Source organism: Hyperoodon ampullatus, assembly GCF_949752795.1.
Source record: "Hyperoodon ampullatus genome assembly, chromosome: 4".
In the NCBI taxonomy this organism is placed as follows: domain Eukaryota; kingdom Metazoa; phylum Chordata; class Mammalia; order Artiodactyla; family Ziphiidae; genus Hyperoodon; species Hyperoodon ampullatus.
The window spans coordinates 33,989,135-34,007,060 of record NC_136917.1 but is presented as its reverse complement, the minus strand read 5'-3'; the positions used below and the strand labels follow the sequence as shown (position 1 = coordinate 34,007,060).

At 51.5% G+C, this 17,926-nt stretch overlaps 1 protein-coding gene across 1 annotated transcript; it reads right to left on the bottom strand.

The window, feature by feature from the left end:
* Nucleotides 1–168: 168 nt before the first annotated feature.
* PODNL1 (podocan like 1) lies at nucleotides 169–4,997 on the bottom strand (the record flags this gene model as incomplete). The annotated part of the gene is given in 10 exon segments (XM_079701993.1): nucleotides 169–561; nucleotides 684–832; nucleotides 1,529–2,186; nucleotides 2,656–2,771; nucleotides 3,034–3,190; nucleotides 3,466–3,575; nucleotides 3,706–3,770; nucleotides 4,050–4,143; nucleotides 4,639–4,955; nucleotides 4,958–4,997. Coding segments are annotated over 10 exon segments (1,857 nt in total). The 3' UTR covers nucleotides 169–410.
* Nucleotides 4,998–17,926: the final 12,929 nt, after the last annotated feature.

Genomic DNA, 17,926 nt, shown 5'->3' with positions numbered 1-17,926 from the left:
CCGGACCGGGGCACGAACCCGCATCCCCTGCATCGGCAGGCGGACTCTCAACCACTGCGCCACCAGGGAAGCCCGGAAGCGCGGAGTCTTAACCACTGGACAGCGAGGGAGGTCCCGGGCTAGGCTTTATTGTTGCTGTGTGCATCTGCACGGGCAGTGGGAGAGTGTCCAGCAGGGTCGGAGTTGCCTGCACACCCAGTGTGCGAGCTGCACGCTTCAGTCTCTCCCTGGGCTCCTTGTGTGTCGAGGTGGCACCCCTGTCCCAGCATCCTGGCCAGCATGGGTTAGGCGGGCCCAGCTCTCCAGGCCTGGGAGAGCCAGCTCGAGGCCCCAGGTTGGGCGCTGTCTCCTTAGTCCACAGCCCAGAAGAGCCCCAGGTGTCTGGGCTGCTCTACTGGGCCCCTCCAGGCTCAGGGGCCCTCTGCCCGTGGCCGACGTGGGGCTGTGGGTGGCAGCTGGACCAGGACTGGCTCAGGGTTACCCGTTGTGTCCACCATGCGAAGGTGCGGGAGGCCCAGGAAGGCCTCGGGTGCTATGCTGGTCATGTGAAGCCTGTTGGCCCTGGACCGAGAGGTGGGCGTGAGGGCGTTTTTGAGGGGAGGTGCCCCCCCAGGCCTGCTCACGTCCCCCACAGCCCTCCCTTGTCCACCTGGAGCCACCTGGCCCTGCCACCCTCAGGGCACCTGAGGAAGAGGGCACGTAGGCGGGGCGTGCTGAGGAAGGCTTCGGGGCCCACGTGGCTGATGCGGTTGCCCTGCAGGTGCAGCTCCTCAAGGGCCTCAGGCAGGTCGGGGGGCACGAAGGACAGCTCGTTGTGGCTGAGGTCCAGCACCTGGGCAGGCGGGCAGAGATGGCGCCGTGGCGGCCCCAGGCCCTGGGCCACCCGTTTAGCCAAGCCCCAAACTGCTCTCCTCCCAGCCCGGTGCTTCTGCCCCCTCCCTCAGCTACTTTGTGGCTGCCAGATCCTGCCCTCAACGGAGGTAAACTGAGTCCCCTCTGGGGCAGGCCCTGTTCTAGGTGGTGGGGGCCCAGACAGGCAGGGTCCCTGCCTGCTGTGGGAACCGTTGATTCAGTTAATCCCTCACAAAGATGGTGCTTCCTTTACCTCCTCGTGCCCTTCTAACAATTGTTTGCTTATGATTGTTGCTGACTGCTTTCTCCCTAACTAGGATGTTTGTGCCAGGGGCCAGGAGCTGTGTCCTTCTGTGCCCAGTGGCATCTCCAGGACCTAGAATAGTGCCTGGTACCCACAGATGGCCTAAATTATGTGGCATCAACAGCGCTCAGAAAGAGCTAGAAGCTGGGGAGGTGGAGGGGTGGTCGTGGAGGACCAGGTGGCAGGGGCAGCACGGGCAAAGGCCTGGGGGCTGGATCTGTCTTATCCACCCCAGGGCTGGCCTGCAGTGGGAGCTCTCTTTCTGGCATCTCAGGGCCTTGCAGGGGAGTTGCTGGGCAGGCAGGCCGGGGAGTGGAGGGGCCGTGGGGACACCTGCGGGCATTCAGTGTGGCCAAGCAGCCCACCCCTGACCTGGAGGGCCTGCAGCTCATGCCAGGTGCCAGGCCCGATGTCACCCACACGCAGCCGGTTATGCGCCAGGCAGAGCTCCCGAAGCTGGTCCAGGCCGGCCAGCGGCTCAGGCTCGAGGGCCCGCAGCTGGTTTCGCTGCAGCCGCAGGGTGTGCAGGCTGGCGGGCAGGCCAGAGGGCAGCAGGGTCAGCTGGTTGCCGGCCAGATCGAGGCTGCGCAGGGCGCGCAGCCGGTGGAAGGCCCGGCGGTGCACGTAGGCGCTGGCCAGGCGGTTATAGGCCAGGTTGAGCTCAGCCAGGCTGGGCGTGGCGGCCAGATCGCGGGCACCCAGCGTGGTCACGCGGTTGTGGGGCAGCACCAGGGCCCGCAGGCGGCGGGGCAGTGCCTGGGGCACGCGGTCCAGCCCGTTGCCGTAGAGGTGCAGCGTGTGCAGGCCCCGCAGCGGCCGCAGTGCCCTGGCCGGCAGCCCTGCAGCCCCCAGCTGGTTGTGCTGCAGCAGCAGGTAGCGTAGCCCTCGCAGGCCACGCAGCCGGGCAGCCTCCACCCAGCGGATGCGGTTGCGGCCCAGGTGCAGCACGGCCAGGGTGTGCGGCAGGCCGGCGGGCACCGCGGCCAGCTGGTTGTGGGACAGGTCCAGGTACTCGAGGCAGTGCAGCTTGCTGGCAGGAGAGAGAGGGTCGGCGTCGGGCTGGGCACCCAGAGTGGGCGGCCGGATGGATCTTGGTGGGGGGTGTTGAGGACTGGTCCTGAGAGACGTAAGCTGGAGATTCCAACTTGGGGGTGATGAGTTGAGAGATCTGGGTAGGAGGTAACCCTGGGGGTGATCAGGGCAGATGCCAGCCTGAGGGTTAGATGTAGGGGTGACCGGGACAGAGTTCTGGGTCTGAGATGTTCATGTGGCAGCCGTGTCGTTGGGTAGTAGGACCGAGGCCCAGGGTGGTTGGAGACAGGGATGCTGCCAGGTGCTTGGCTGAGCCTGGCCCATCGTAGGCGCTCACCAAGTGAGGCCTTGAGTTAGGAGTCATACAGAGGTGGGGGATGGAGGCCTGGGGCCCCCAGATGCTGAATCCTCAGCCCCTACTGCCGGCACGAGGCCGCACCCCCCAACCCCCTGTCCCCAGGCCCCACCTGAAGGTGGTGGCATGCAGGCCGCTGTCCGTCAGCTGGTTGTGCTGAAGGTAGAGCTCACGGAGGTGGGTCTGGCGACTCAGGGCTCCTCGGGGCACCTTGGAGATGAGGTTGTTCTGGGAAGGGGGGCGAGCATGAGACTGAGGGTCCGGGACAGAGGGCAGTGGGGAGCCACAGAGGGCTCTTGAGTAAGGGACGAGGAGCTCGCTTGAGCAAGGCTGCCCACAGACAGCTTGTGAGCGGCCAGTGCCAGTGGAAGGGACTCTCAGACATTTCTGACTACTGGGATAACAAGGAGGTGGTGGGGTCCCCCAGGAGAGAGGTGCAGGGAGCCCAGGGAGGTGGGGACTCGGGGATGGTGAGGTGAAGGAGGGGCACCTGCAGGTGGAGCCGCTCCAGCGAGGATGGCAGGCTGGGCGGCACATAGCTGAGCCGGTTGCTGGAGAGACTGAGGGTGACGACTGCCTGGGAGCCGTGGAAGGCGTCGGGGGGCAGGCCCGCATTGCTCAGCTGGTTGTTGTGGAGGTACACGGACCTGAGGGGAGCCAGGCTCCGGCCACCAGCCCCGCCCTGGCCTCCCCACCGCCCCGCACCCCAGCTCAGGGCCACCTTCAGTGTGAGTGTGAGAGTGTGTGTGTGTGTGTGTGTGTGTGTGTGTGTGTGTGTGTGAGCGTGCATGCTCTCTGCTTCAGTCTTGAGTTCTCCAAACAGAGCATCCAGGGCCCTGTCTCCCCACCAGACCCCCCCAGGGTGGGGAGTGACCTCAGGCATATCTGAGACCCTTGGGGCCTGGGCTGGGCCAGGGGCTACCTGAGCGCCGGCTTCTCCCCAAAGGTGAGCGGGAAGATCTCCGTCACTTCGTTAGCAGCCAGATCCGCAACACGGAGGGAGCGGGGCAGAAACTGGGGGGCCACAGAGAGCTGTGGGAGCAGAGCTGCACTGGTCCTGGTGGCCCCCCTCCTGCACCCCACCGCCCGCTGTCCCATCTACCCTCTGTGCTGTATGACCCCAGCCCGGCTGCACCCCTGTGTGTGTGTGAGGGGGGCTCACCTTGTTATGGGCCACGTAGATGTGCTGCAGCTGCGTGAGGGACTCAAAGGCCTCGTCAGGCAGGCCTGTGAATGAGGTGGGCAGCGAGGGGACCGCTGGTGTGGGGTGGGGGCAGGGCGCAGTCTGTGCTCCCACCCAGCCAGGGACTGGCAGAGGCTCCTCCAGGCCCCGCCCCCCACGTCCTCAAAAGCCACAGCCCCTGCCCCCCATCCCCTGAGTTTCCATCCTGCTCAGCAAAGGACAGTGCTGGGAACTGCCGCAGACCTGCCCACAGACCGAGCTGGGGAGGGAGAGGGCAGCGGGGACCGTGGTGGGGAGGGGCCGCCTCCCGTTGTCCCTCTCACCCTCGGAGGAGATGAGGTTGTTGTGGAGATTGAGGGTCCGCAAGCCGCTGAGGCGTGACAGCTCGTTGTAGGGGAGCTCCTGGAGCTGGTTGTTCTGTGGGGCAGGGAGGGGGGTGCTCACACCCTGACCCCCGTGACCCTGGGCCCTGCTTCTCAGCTTCCCGTCAGCCTAAGCAGTGAGCTCTGACACCCCATCACCCTCTACTTGATCCCAAATGCCTTATTACCTCGGAACAACCCTGTAACCAAAAAGAGAGTGGCCCCCAGTGCCCCATGCACCCCTACAGTTGATCTCAAATGCCCCGCCACGCTGACCCCAAGCAACCCCGTAATCACCAGACCTTGACCTCCTCGACACCCCTAAACCCTCAGCCCTTCCCACTTCCAATATCTATGCCCCCACCTCCTCTCACTGGACAAACAGAGCCCTGCACCCTCTTCAAGGCCAACTCGCATCAGTGCCAAGACCCTCACGCCCAATGCCTCACCCCTGCACGTGGACCCCACACCCCATCACCCTCAACCCAACCACTCCCCAGGCTCCCCGCTTCCCCTGGGAGCCACCCTGCCCCCCCACCCCAGGCCCCACCTGCAGGGAGAGGTGTTGAGCTGCCCTGGTGATGTTGTCCGGGAACACCCGAAGGTCCAGGCCGGCACAGTCCACTGTGTCAGCCCGGGGGCAGGAGCAGCGTGGTGGGCAGGCCCGGGGCGGGGGCTGCGAGCTCTCCCCCAGGTGGGGGAACGAGGCGTCCTCCATGCCAAGGGCGGGCGGGGGCCCGGGCAGCAGCAGGGGCAACAGCAGTAGGCTCAGCCACTGGGAGTTGAGGGACGGCTCAGGGTGTCCCCAGGCTGGGCACCGGGTCACCATGGCGACAGGAGCATCCCCGCATGGAGGGGGGCGGGCAGGCAGGCCCCACCCTCAGACCCTCCCCTGCCCCAACTTACCATAGCCAGCCCCAGGTCTGCCGTCTTGCCGGAACTGCTGACCAGGGCTCCCTAATGGAAAGCAGGCGGTCACCTCCTGGAGGTTCCGCTGTGGCCGCCACCGCCCCCCATCTCTTGGCACTGGCCACCCTCCCCCCACAGCCTGTTCTCCCAGGGGCTCAGGGGAGCTGGCCCACCCTTTCCCCGCCCTGCGGAGGGCAGGCAGGCGCCGGATGGGGTGATGAGGACAGGCCAGCCTGTCCCCTCGGTCCCACCCACCTCCCCCCAATCCTCCGCGCCCCCCCCCCCCGCCACCTCCCCAGCTCTGCTTGCGTAACCTCGGCCAGCCTGGGCTGGGCCACAGGAGCGAGGAATGTTTGGGGGAAAGCTGAGATTTGCCCTGTCTGGTATTTGGGCCAACCGCAGGAGTAGAGGTGGGGGCAGAGGAGTGGAGGACGCTTCAGGGCACAGGAGGGTCCCCAAGGAACCGGGGCTGGCAATGATGGGTCAGGGCAGGCCTGGGCTCAGCCTGCCAGTCCAGACACCGGTCTGTGGGCTCCCAGCCAGGTCTGCCATCTGGGCCCCTCCTCCCCCCTGCCAGCTGGCCTCACTGGCAGCCAGGCTCCCCCATCCCCAAATAGCCACAGCCACCGCCCAAAAGGAAATTACACGTATTGAGGCACCAGCCTGGTGGTTAAGGATGTGCACTCAGTGGCAGCCTGCCTGGGCTTGAACCTGGGTTCTGCCACCTCTCCAGGCCTTGGTTTCCCGCTCTGCAAAGTGGGGGAATGGTTGCCTTGCCTCCCGGGAGTGGTGTAAGGATTAAATGAAATCATGCATAAGAAGGGGGTGAGACAGTGCCCAGCACATGCCAGGCCCTCAACAGCAGAGCGGAAGTGTGTGCTGAGGGGTGAGGAAGCCCTTCTCTGCCCCAGGTCCGATCCCCCAAGACACGCCACTTACCCGCGAGACTTCAGACAAGTCATTTTCCTGCCAAGCCTTAGCTTTCCCACGCATAAAATGGAGCTGACAGAAGACCCCTCCTCAAAAGGCGGTCACAAGGCAAAGGCAGGTAGTGGGCAGAAAGTTCCAAGCACAGCATCTGCCCCACAAGTGCTCAGCTTGGGTTGGAGTGGCTGATGGGCTGCTCAAAGGGCATGAAGGAGATTGGGGTCTCTCAAAAACAGACTGAGATGAGGACTGAGTGCATTTGTCTGGGAGACAGCAGCTGTAGGGGAGCAGGGATGTGGCAGAGAGAAGGAAGGGAGCAGTCTGAATCGATGAGTTATCACTGGGGTAATCAACTTGCCTGGAACTTGCCAACTTTAGTTCTCAAAATCCTGCATCTGGAGAACCCTCAGTCCTGGTCACATTGGGATAGTTTGGTCACTCTTGTAATTAAGCAAATTCTCACTATAGGCAGCTGGGGCTCAGTCCCACTGGGGAACCCTGGGGGGTCAGAGTCGTCTCACCTGAGGGGTGAGAGACCTGGGGTATTGATCCTCCAACTCCCTCCATCAGTCACTGCTTGAGGGCTGCCCCCAAGGGATCTGAATTCCCTGGCAGTTTGGGTAGAGCAGACTCCATCCCTAAAGAGATATTACATGCCTGCTGGTGAGGCCGGAGGGGGGGCATGGTAGGCCCCAGACAGCACCAACTACAGGGGGCTTGAGGGGGGGGTCAAGCCATGGGGTGATGGAAGTGAAGTATATCAGGTGGGCGGGAAGAAGGGACTAAGATGTGGAAGAATGATGGAGACAGAGGGTGTCTGTATTATTAATCCCTCTTCCACAGAGGAGGAAACTTGGACCCAAAAATGTACTCATTTGACCACGTTTCCCAGGACTGTGTGGCCTCAGGAGAGGGGTCCCTCAGGGCTAGGACAGAAGACGTGTCTTAGCTTCGAGCAGAAGAGAACAATGGGCCCCACTCCAAGCTCTCCCTGTGGGACTGACCACCACTAGCTTGGACATTGTGTAGAAGCCCCTTAGTCTCCCTAACAGAGTAATGCGGCCAGCCCCACAGAGTTACTGAACTACTGCACTGATCCTAACCCCAGGGAAGTGGCAATGAGAACCAAGCTGTGTGAGTTTCTGACAGGCCTCTTAAAGTTGCAAAGGATAGAGAATCCAAGCCGAACTAACTAATACAAACAAGGGTATTTATTAACTCATGAATGGAAATGTTGAGGGGCTGTCCTTCAGGCATAGCTGGATCCAGGGACTCAAATGACACCTTAAGGATGGAGTCTCTCTCTACCTCTCAGCTCTACTGGCAGGATTCTCTGTGCAGTGCCAAGATATCTCCAGCTTTAGTCCAGCTGAAAGCCCCAAGGTTATATGTCATTGGCCTAGCTTTGGTCACATGTCCATCTGGAATCAGTCCCTGTGGCCACAGAGAGATGGAATGTGCTGATTGGTTAGGAACATAATCACCACTCTTGTAAATGACCCACTGGCCTTATCTTCCTGCAACAAACTCTCTTCTCTACACTCTGCCGTGCCCAGCCCAGTCCAGCCCATCCCAGCTCTGCCCAGCCCAACTCAGTCCTCCACTGCCCTGCCCTGCCCAGCCCAGGAGGGAGTTCTGCAGGGACAGCAAAGGAGTATGGTCCACCATTGTAGAGCCTGGCAGAATCAGCATTTAGTACACCTTTATGAAATGCATGTAGAATTGTGTCTGTACGTGTGGGGAAGTTTGCATGGGGAGGGGCTGTTGGTGTTTCTTGGTTTCCCTGAGGCTCTGATCTCAGAGTAGGGATGACTGTGGAGTCAGCGGGTTGCAGTAACACTGTGCGCAGCTAGTACAGCAATCTGTTCTTATTTTGGTTGGTGGGAAGAAGAGGCAGGGTTGATGTAGGAGGGAGCAAGAAGCTGATGGAGGGCCTCCCTGGTGGCGCAGTGGTTGAGAGTCCGCCTGCCAATGCAGGGGATACGGGTTCGTGCCCCGGTCCGGGAGGATCCCATATGCCGCGGAGCGGCTGGGCCCGTGAGCCATGGCCGCTGAGCCTGCGCGTCCGGAGCCTGTGCTCCGCAACGGGAGAGGCCACAACAGTGAGAGGCCCGCATACCACAAAAAAAAAAAAAAAAAAAAAAAAAAAAAAAAAAAAAAAAAAAAAAAAAAAAAAAAGAAGCTGATGGAACATGTAGTTTTTTCCCAATTAGAAGAGGAAAGGAGGGGTCTTAACTCAGTAGCAGTTAATGATCCCAAGGTACACCTTGGGCCTGCCCCTCCTCATCCTATGATGGCATCCAGCCTTGAGACACAGGCTAAGGCCAAATTCCTCAGTCAGCCTTCATCTGGCTCACAAGCCCCTCAGGATCTGGACCCAGTCCATAAAATTACTGATATTTAGCCAGGCGTATGGCTGCCTAGAATAAAGAACTACATTTCCTAGGCTCCCTTGCTGGTGGATGTGGCCGTATGTAAGCAGAAGAGGTATGTACAACTTTGAGGAAAGGGGGGTGCTTTTCTGTTTCCTACTGATGGAATGTACATGTGATGGCTGGAACTCCATCAGCCATTTTGGGCCATGACATTGCCTTGGGACTAGAGGCCTTGAATGGTGGAGCAACAAGATAGCAGGAACCTGGGTCTCACATACTGTGGAAGGCTGTGCTACCCATGGACTGACCAGTGTTTTGATCACCTCCTATTGACCCCGTTGGTGAAAGAGGAATCACATGCCCTAAATAGTACAAGATGGCCAAACACATGACACCTAATATGGATAGATGAGATCATCTGATGATTAGTTAGTCACATTCACAGGCAAGAATTGGAGGAGGGCACTGAGCCACATGGTTGGGGGTACACTCAGCAGCTGAACCAAGAAGCAGGGGCTGTGGGAGATGGGCTTGGTAGTGACAAAAGGGAGGGGTGACCTCTGGTTCCCATCAGAGGATGTGATTGTCTTGTTTGAATAATTTCTCAGTCTGGCAGAGAGGTGAAACCCATTAGGTCGAGGACCACATGGAGTGTGGCTGGTCTGGCTGATACAGAAACAAGTCAGGTGGTTGGGGGTGGGGATGCATATCTGACAAAAGCAGGGAAACACAGTTAGACATTTGAGGCCCTACGAGGCTCAAAGATATCAAAGCAGCCCCTGGAATTTCAGGCTTTTCCAAACAACCAGCACCAGTCATTTTGACCAGGCGTGAAAAAGAGGTATCTCTCTTGTTTAAGCCACCATTTCTCTCTCTCTCTTTTCTTTTTTCTTTTCTTTTTTTTGCGGTATGCGGGCCTCTCACTGTTGTGGCCTCTCCCGCTGCGGAGCACAGGCTCCGGACGCGCGGGCTCAGCGGCCATGGCTCACGGGCCCAGCCGCTCCGTGGCATGTGGGATCTTCCCGGACTGGGGCACGAACCCGTGTACCCTGCATCGGCAGGCGTACTCTCAACCACGGCGCCACCAGGGAAGCCCATCTCTCTTTTATTTCTTCTCCCCCCCACCACCCTTTTCTTTTCTTTTTTCTCTTTTTTTTTTTGGTTGTGCCTGACTAGGGATTGAACCCACACTACCTGCAGTGGAAGCGCAGAGTCCTAACCACTGGCCCACCAGGGAATTTCCTCCCATCCTCTCACCTCACTGTAGAGCCACAGCATGGATGATGTTCACCAAGGAGAAAGTCTAGAAGGAAAACAGAAGGGAGTCCAAGGGAGACCCCCGAGGGATGCTTATGCTTGAGGGGTGGGCAGAAGAGAAGCCAGCAATGGCCATGGAGAAGGAGGGTCAGAAAGGAACCTGAAAGTATCTGGTAAAACTGAAGATGTGCCTGCCACATACTGGTTGGTGATGGTTAAATGTGTCAAATATAAAATGATATGATAACATTTTATTGGGTCATGGGACCCCCCAGATTAAACATTCTTTCTGGGCACATCTGTGAGGGTGTTTATTAGTCATTAAGTCATTAAGTCATGTTTATTAGTCACCAGGGGAGCCCCAGAAGCAATTTTTTTGACTCTGTTTCCTCTTCCCTGCCTTATTTTTCTTCCTGGCATTTCTCACATCCTAATTTATATTTCTGCCCACTGGCCGTCTCCCCCACCTGAATATTAGCTGCATGGAGGTGGGCACCAATGTCTCCCCAAACCTAGAACAGTGCGTCCTGAGTACCAGGTGATCCATGAACATGTGTTGTGTGAGCGAGTGAAAAAAATCCCATAAGAGGGGAATAGATAAACAGACAAAAAAAATGTGTCCTATTAAAATAATAGACAGCAAGATCTAGGATGCACAAGGGACTCTGTCTACACATATTGTATTCATTTCCTGTGGCCATTGTAACCAATGACCACAAACTGGATGGCTTTAAACAGTATCAACGGATTCATTTCAGGAGTCCAAATTATTTATTTGGACTTGTGGAGGCTAGAAGTCCAAAGTCGAGGTGCTGGCAGGGTTGGTTCCTTTCGGAGACTACTTTGTCTCTCTTCCAGTTTCTAGTGGTTGCTGACAATCTTTGCTGTTCCTGGGTTTGTAGCTGCATCACGCAAATAAATCTCTGCCTCAGTTTCCACGTGGCCTTTTCTTCTCTCTGTGTGTGTGTCTGTGTTTCTCCTCTTCTGTCTCTTTTAAGGACGCCGGTCATTGGATTTAGGGCACACCCGGTTAATCCAGGATAATCTCAGAATCCTTCATTTAAGCATATCTTTTTTTTCCCAATAAGGTCATACTCACATGTTCTGGGGGTTAGGACGTCAGCACATCTTTTTGTGGATCCCCATTCAAAGCACTATATGGATTAGTGTGAGTCGAGCTAATCTTGTGAAGAAAAAAAGTTGCAGGGCCAGGCTAACAATAGCGATCATTTTCATAAACTAAACATTTTCATAAGTTGGCTGTCTCTGAGGGGAGAACTGGGTGGCTAGTGCTGAGAGGAGAGGGGGCATGCCACCAAATATCCTTGTATATCTGTTGAATAAAAAATTGGATTGAGATATAGATGACATACAATAAAAATGAAAATATTTAAAGCATACATGAGTCAAAACTCATTTCTGCCACTGGAGATTATCATACTAAGTGAAGTAAGTCAGAAAGAGAAAGACAAATACCATATGATATCACTTATATGTGGAATCTAAAATACGACACAAATGAACCTATCTATGAAACACAAACAGACTCACAGACATAGAGAACAGACTAGTGGTTGCCAAGGGGGACGGGGTTGGAGGAGGGATGGAATGGAGGCTGGGGTTAGCAGATGGAAGCTTTTATATAGAATGGATAAGCAACAAGTTCCTCCTGTAGAGCACAGAGAACTATATTCAATATCCTGTGATAAACTATAATAAAAAAGAATATTTTAAAAAAGAATGTATATAGGGGCTTCCCTGGTGGCACAGTGGTTGAGAGTCCACCTGCCGATGCAGGGGACACGGGTTCGTGCCCCAGTCCGGGAGGATCCCACATGCCACGGAGCGGCTAGGCCCGTGAGCCATGGCCGCTGAGCCTGCGCGTCTGGAGCCTGTGCTCCGCAGCGGGAGAGGCCACAACAGTGAGAGGCCCGCGTACCGCAAAAAAAAAAAAAAAAAAAAAGAATGTATATATATGTATAACTGAATCACTTTGCTGTACAGCAGTAATTAGCACAACATTGTAAATCAAATATACTTCAATTTAAAAAAACCTCATCATTTCAAAACTCAGCATGGATGCACCTGTGATGAAACCATCACCATGGTTTAGTGAACATTTCCATCACCCCCAAAAGTATCTCCATGCCCCTTTGTCAGCCTTCTCTCCCTCCCTCCCTTTACTCCCCACCCCAGGCAACCACTGGTCTGCTGTCACCATAGATTAGGTTGCATTTTCTAGAAATTAATATAAATGAAATCATAGAGTGTGTAATTTTTGTTGTCTGACTTCTTCCATTTGGTAGCAGTTTCGAGGTTTATCCATGTTGTCAAATGTAACCACAGTGTTTTTTTTAAATTATCTTTATTTTTTAAATTAGGATATAATTGACATAAAACATAGTTTTACGTGTACCATAGTTCGTTCTTTTCTATTACTTGATAGTATCCAGTGAATGGATAGACCAACTTTTTTTTTTTAAATCACATGTTGATGGACTTTTGGCTTGTTTCCCATTTTTGGATGATACAAATAAAGCTGCTGTGGACAGTCATATATGAGTCTTTGAGTAAACATACGTCTTTTTAAAAAATATTTATTTATTTGGCTTTGCCAGGTCTTAGTTGCAGCATGTGGGATCCTTGTTACAGCATGTGGGATCTAGTTCCCTGACCAGGGATGGAACCCAGGCCCCCTGCATTGGGAGCACAGAGTCTTAGCCACTGGACTACCAGGGAAGTCCCAAACATATGTCTTTTAGAAACTTCGGTAAATATGTAGGAGTGAAATGGCTGGATCGTATGGTAAGTGTACATTTAACTTTTTAAGAAACTGCCAAACTGTCTTCCAAAGTGGTTGTGTCATTTTCCACTCCCACCAGCAGTCTAAGAGAGTCCCGGTTCCTCCACATCCTTGCCAACACTTGGTGTAGTCAGTCTGGTTAATTTTAGCCATTTTAGCGAATGTGTAGTGGTATATCATTGTGACTTTATTTGCTTTCCCTTAATGACTAATAATGTTGAGTAACTTTTTATGTGCTTACTGCCCATTCTATGTCTTCCTCCTGTTGAATTTTCAATCGTGTGAATATAATACTTATTAAAAATCAAATGATCACACCCATTAAGTTGGCTTGTATCAAACAAACAAACCAGAAGATAGCAAGTGTTGATGAGGTTGTAGAGAAATTGCAACACTTGAGCACTGGGAGGAATGTAAAATGGTACAGCTGCTGTGGAAAATAGTATGGCAGTTCCTCAAAAAATTAAACATAGAATTATGTTCCAGCAATTCCACTTTTGGGTATACACCCAAAAAAACCAAAACAGGGAATCGAACAGATATTTGCACACCATGTTCATAACACCACTATTCACAATAGTCAAGTCCATCGGTGGCTGAATGGATAAACAAAATGTGCTATATTCACACAATGAAATATTATTCAGCCCTAAAAAGGAAGGAAATTCTGACACATGCTACAACATGGAGGAACTAGAGGACATTATGTTAAGTGAAATAAGCCAGTCACAAAAGAACAAATACTGTATGATTCCACTCATTTGAGGTCCTTAGAGTTCCAAATTCATAGAGACAGAAAGTAGAACAGTGGTGGCCAGGGACTGGGGGAGGGGAATGGGAAGGGGTGTTTAGAGTGATGAAACTGTTTGGAGTGATGAAAAAGTTCTCGAGATGGAGGTAGTGATGGTTGCACAATGATATGAATTTACTTAATGCCACTGAATTGTACACCTAAAAATGGCTAAGATGGTAAATTTTATGTTATATACATTTTACCACAATTTTCAAATGTGATAAATTTTTTTTACTACAAATAGGCAAGCTTAAATGGTGGTTTCTTTAATAAATTGTACTTGTTACAAATTTGTGTGTAATATATATGTATACACATACACATACAATTTAAGTACAGACCTCCCTGACAGTCCAGTGGTTAAGACTCTACACTTCCAGTGCAGGGGGTACGGTTTTGATCCCTGGTTGGGGAACTAAGATCCCACATACTGCGTGGTATGGCCAAAAAGTTAAAAAAAAAACAAGTTAAATACAATGAAACGAATGTATTTATATATGTATATATAAAAAACTTAAGTACACTGGAATACAAAATGTATATGAAATGTGTATATACTATATACAATATGTATACAAATTGTCTATATTTATTAAAAAGAAATGTTATGTACATATTGTATTAGTTTGCATACAGGTTTGGCCACAGTAATTAATAGTGGCTTTATGAGGGCATCTTGTATCCTTCTTCTGACCCCATGCTTGCCTCCACCCCAGCAGGTGGACCCCTCCTCAGAAGCTACCATGTTTTTCTGTGGGTTCTACACATACAGTAAAATCTACATATCTTAAATGTGTATCAACCACAAGTCCATGGAAGCAGTAACAATGCCATTATGGGAGAAGGAAACACAGAGAGGGCACCAAACTTGGGGGAGGAGGCTTCCTAAGGGAGGTTACACCTTTTTATAACTAGAATATGGATACCTTTCTTGATTGGGATGCTCCCAGCAGGGTCGAATGACACATCAGTGCTGTGTTTCTGACCTGGTAAAGGACACATCTGAAGAAGTCTGACTACGTCAAGTGTCGCTGCAGTTGTAGAGCAACTGGAACGCTCATACATTGTTGCTACAGGTGTAGATTGGCACAACCACTTTGGAGAAACAATTTGACACATACCAGCAACTCCACTCCAATGTATGAGCCTCAGATAAACTCTTGTACAGGTTCCCTGGGAACCCTATGTACAAAAAGGCTCATAGAAGCACTGATCATGATAGCCCTCAAATTGGAAATAGCTGCACTTTCTACCAACAGGACAATGAATAAATCAATCATGGGGCATTCACTATATGGTAGTGAAAATAAAAGTGTCCCCAACTACTCACAATATGGATGAATCATAAGAGCATATTGTTGAGTGAAAAAAGCAAGTCATAGGAGACCCCCACCATTATGAATCCATTTATATAAAAGTACAAAACAGGCAAAATAAATAATATATTATTTAGGGATAGAAACATGAGAATGATAGAACAAAATTCCAGGATATTGTTACCTTGAGGAGGAATAAAGATAATGGGATCTTCAAGGATATTGGTAAAATTTTTATTCTTATACAAGGCATATACATGTATTTAAAATTATTATTTTGTATATTCAATATTTGATAATTCACATTTATCAACATTTGATAATAGGACTATGGCAGATTGTAATTTCCAAAGGCGGCCATAACAATAACTCAAATGCCATGTGCTTTTAGAAAAAATATTAAAAGTTTACTGCATAGTTATTTAAATTTTGGGACCGCATGATTTTCTTACAATATATCCTTCCATTCCCCCATTAAGAGGTGGATTCTATGTCCCGTCCCCTTGAATCTGGGTGAACCTTTGTGACTAATGCAATCAATAGAGTTTGGTAGTTGTTATACAATGCCATTTCTGAGCCTAGATCATGAAAGGTGATACAGATTGCTTCTAGTTCTCTCTCATAGGACTTGACCTTGGAACCCCTCCACCATGCTGTGAGGAAGCCCAAGACACTTGGACAGACCTCTGTTCTGTTCTGGCTGACAAACAGCATTTGCTGACAGACAGCATGAGGCATGAGAAAGCCTTCGAGGTGACTCCGGCCCCAGGTACCATCTGACTACATGAGCGACCTCAAGTGAGAACTGCCCAGCTGAGCCCAACCGACACTTAGGACTGAGAGATAATAATACTAAATGATTATTGTAATTTTATACCACTGTTTTTGGTGTCATTTATTATACAACAATGGATAACGGATACAAGGTCTCTTCCATTGGGGTAGGTGGGGCTCTGGAAAGGGGATGAGGGGGACTCCCTGTCTGGTTTCCTTCATCTTGCTTAAGGAAGTCACTGACTTCACTCCCTTCTCTCCTCCACCCCAATATCCAATCCATGAGCATCGCCCCTCATCTCTGCATATGACCCCTTTTCTCTTTCTGCTGCTACCATCTGAATTCAAGACACCATCACAGCCATAATGACCTTTCCCCCTTTAAAAACTTTTAAACTCTTTAAAAACTTTTAAACTCTTAAAAACTTTTTATTTTGAAGAATTTTTTGATTTACAGGTCTGTGCTATGGACTGTGCTTGTGTGCCCCTGAAATTCAAATGTTGAAGCCCTAACCCCCCACAATTTGATGGTATTAGGAGTTGGGGCCTTTGGGAGATAATTAGGTTAGGCAGATGGAACCTTTATGAATGGGATCAGTGCCCTTATAAGGGAGCTTTCAAGCTCTCTGTCTGTCTGTCTGTCTGTCTGTCTGTCTCTCTGCCATAGGAGGGTACAGCAAGGAGGCGCTGTCTACAATCCAGGAAGTGGGCCCTCACCAGACACCAGATTTGCCAACGCCTTGATCTTGGACTTCTCAGCCTCTAGAACTGTGAGAAATAAATGTTTGTTGTAAATCAACCCAGTCTATAGTATTTTTGTTATAGCAGCTCTAACAGACTAAGATAATTTGCAGAGGTGGTTGGTACAAAGAATTCTTGTCTACCCTTCACCCAACTGCCCCAAATGTTAACATCTTGCCTAGCCATGGCACATTTGTCACAACTAAGAGATTAACAATTGTTGGTATAATACTATTCACCAAACTACAGACTTAATATGAATTTCCCCAAAAAAGGACACTCTGATGTCCTTTTTTTTCTTTTTTGTGGTACGCGGGCCTCTCACTGTTGTGGCCTCTCCCGTTGCGGAGCACAGGCTCCGGGCGTGCAGGCTCAGCAGCCATGGCTCACGGGCCTAGCCGCTCCGCGGCATGTGGGATCTTCCCAGACCAGGGCACGAACCCGTGTCCCCTGCATCGGCAGGCGGACTCTCAACCACTGCACCACCAGGGAAGCCCTGATGTCCTTTTTTGGTTCAGGATCCCATCTAGGACATCACATTTCATTTGGTTATCACGTCTTCTTAGACTCCTCTAAACTGTGCCAGTTTCTTGGTCATTCTTTCTCATGACCTGAACACTTTTGAAGTATACTGGTCAGGACTTTTTTTTTTTTTTTTTTTTTTTTTTTTTTTTTTTTTTTTTTTTTGCGGTATGTGGGCCTCTCACTGTTGTGGCCTCTCCCGTTGCGGAGCACAGGCTCCGGACACGCAGGCTCAATGGCCATGGCTCATGGGCCAAGCCGCTCCGCGGCATGTGGGATCCTCCCAGACCGGGGCACGAACCCGTGTCCCCTGCATCGGCAGGCGGACTCTCAACCACTGCGCCACCAGGGAAGCCCTACTGGTCAGGACTTTTGTAGAATGTCCTGTTCCTCCATTTGGGACAATCACTCGATGTTTCCTCATTAGAGGGAGGTTATGGGTTTTGGAGAGGATGCCAGAGAGGTGCGAGTGTCATCACATCACATCAAGAGACCATGACATGCACATGACTTTTCACTATGATGGTAAACTTGATCACTTGATTGAGGTGGTATCTGCCAGGTTTCTTCAGTGCCAGGTTACTTGTCCCCTTTCCATTCTTTCTTCCTTATAAGTGAGTCACTAAATCCAGCCTACACCCAACGAGGGGAATTAAGCTCCACCTCCTGGAAGGAGGCACATCAAATAATTTGTGGACATATATTTTAAAACTGCCAGTACTGAATAAATATTTTAGGAGAGATACCTTTAGGGTAGGCAAAAGTCCTATTTCTCCTTCAAGTTTCATCCATGAATTTTAGCATCCATTGGTAGATCTTGCTTGCTGCAATGATTACTGTGGTAATTGTGTGATGATGATTTTCTATTTCCCTCCCTCATTCCTTCTACCTTTATTATTTTTATTTATTTGTTTATTTATTTATTTGGCTGCGTCAGGTCTTAGTTGCGGGATCTTTGTTGCAGCACGCGGGATCTTTCATTGTGGAGCGCAGGCTCTTCATTGTGGCATGTGGGCTTCTCTCTAGTTGTGGTGCACAGGCTCTAGAGCATGCAGGTTCAATAGTTGCAGAGCGCGAGGGCTCAGTAGTTGCAGAGTGCCAGGGCTCTCTAGTTGTGGCGCGTGGGCTCTAGAGCTTAGTTGGGCAGGCTTAGTTGCCCCATGGCATGTGGGATCTTAGTTCCCCCAAGAAGGATCAAACCTGCGTCCACTGCATTGGAAGGCAGATTCTTAACCACTGGACCACCAGGGAAGTCCCCTACTTTTATTATTAATCCCTCATCTTCTATAAGGAAGGTTGGTCCCTTCCCCCCAATTATTTATTCAATGATTTATTCAATCATTTATTTATACCAGTATGGACTCATGGGTATTTAATTCTTTCGATCACAATGATCTTTTAAATTTCATCTCAGATTCCAT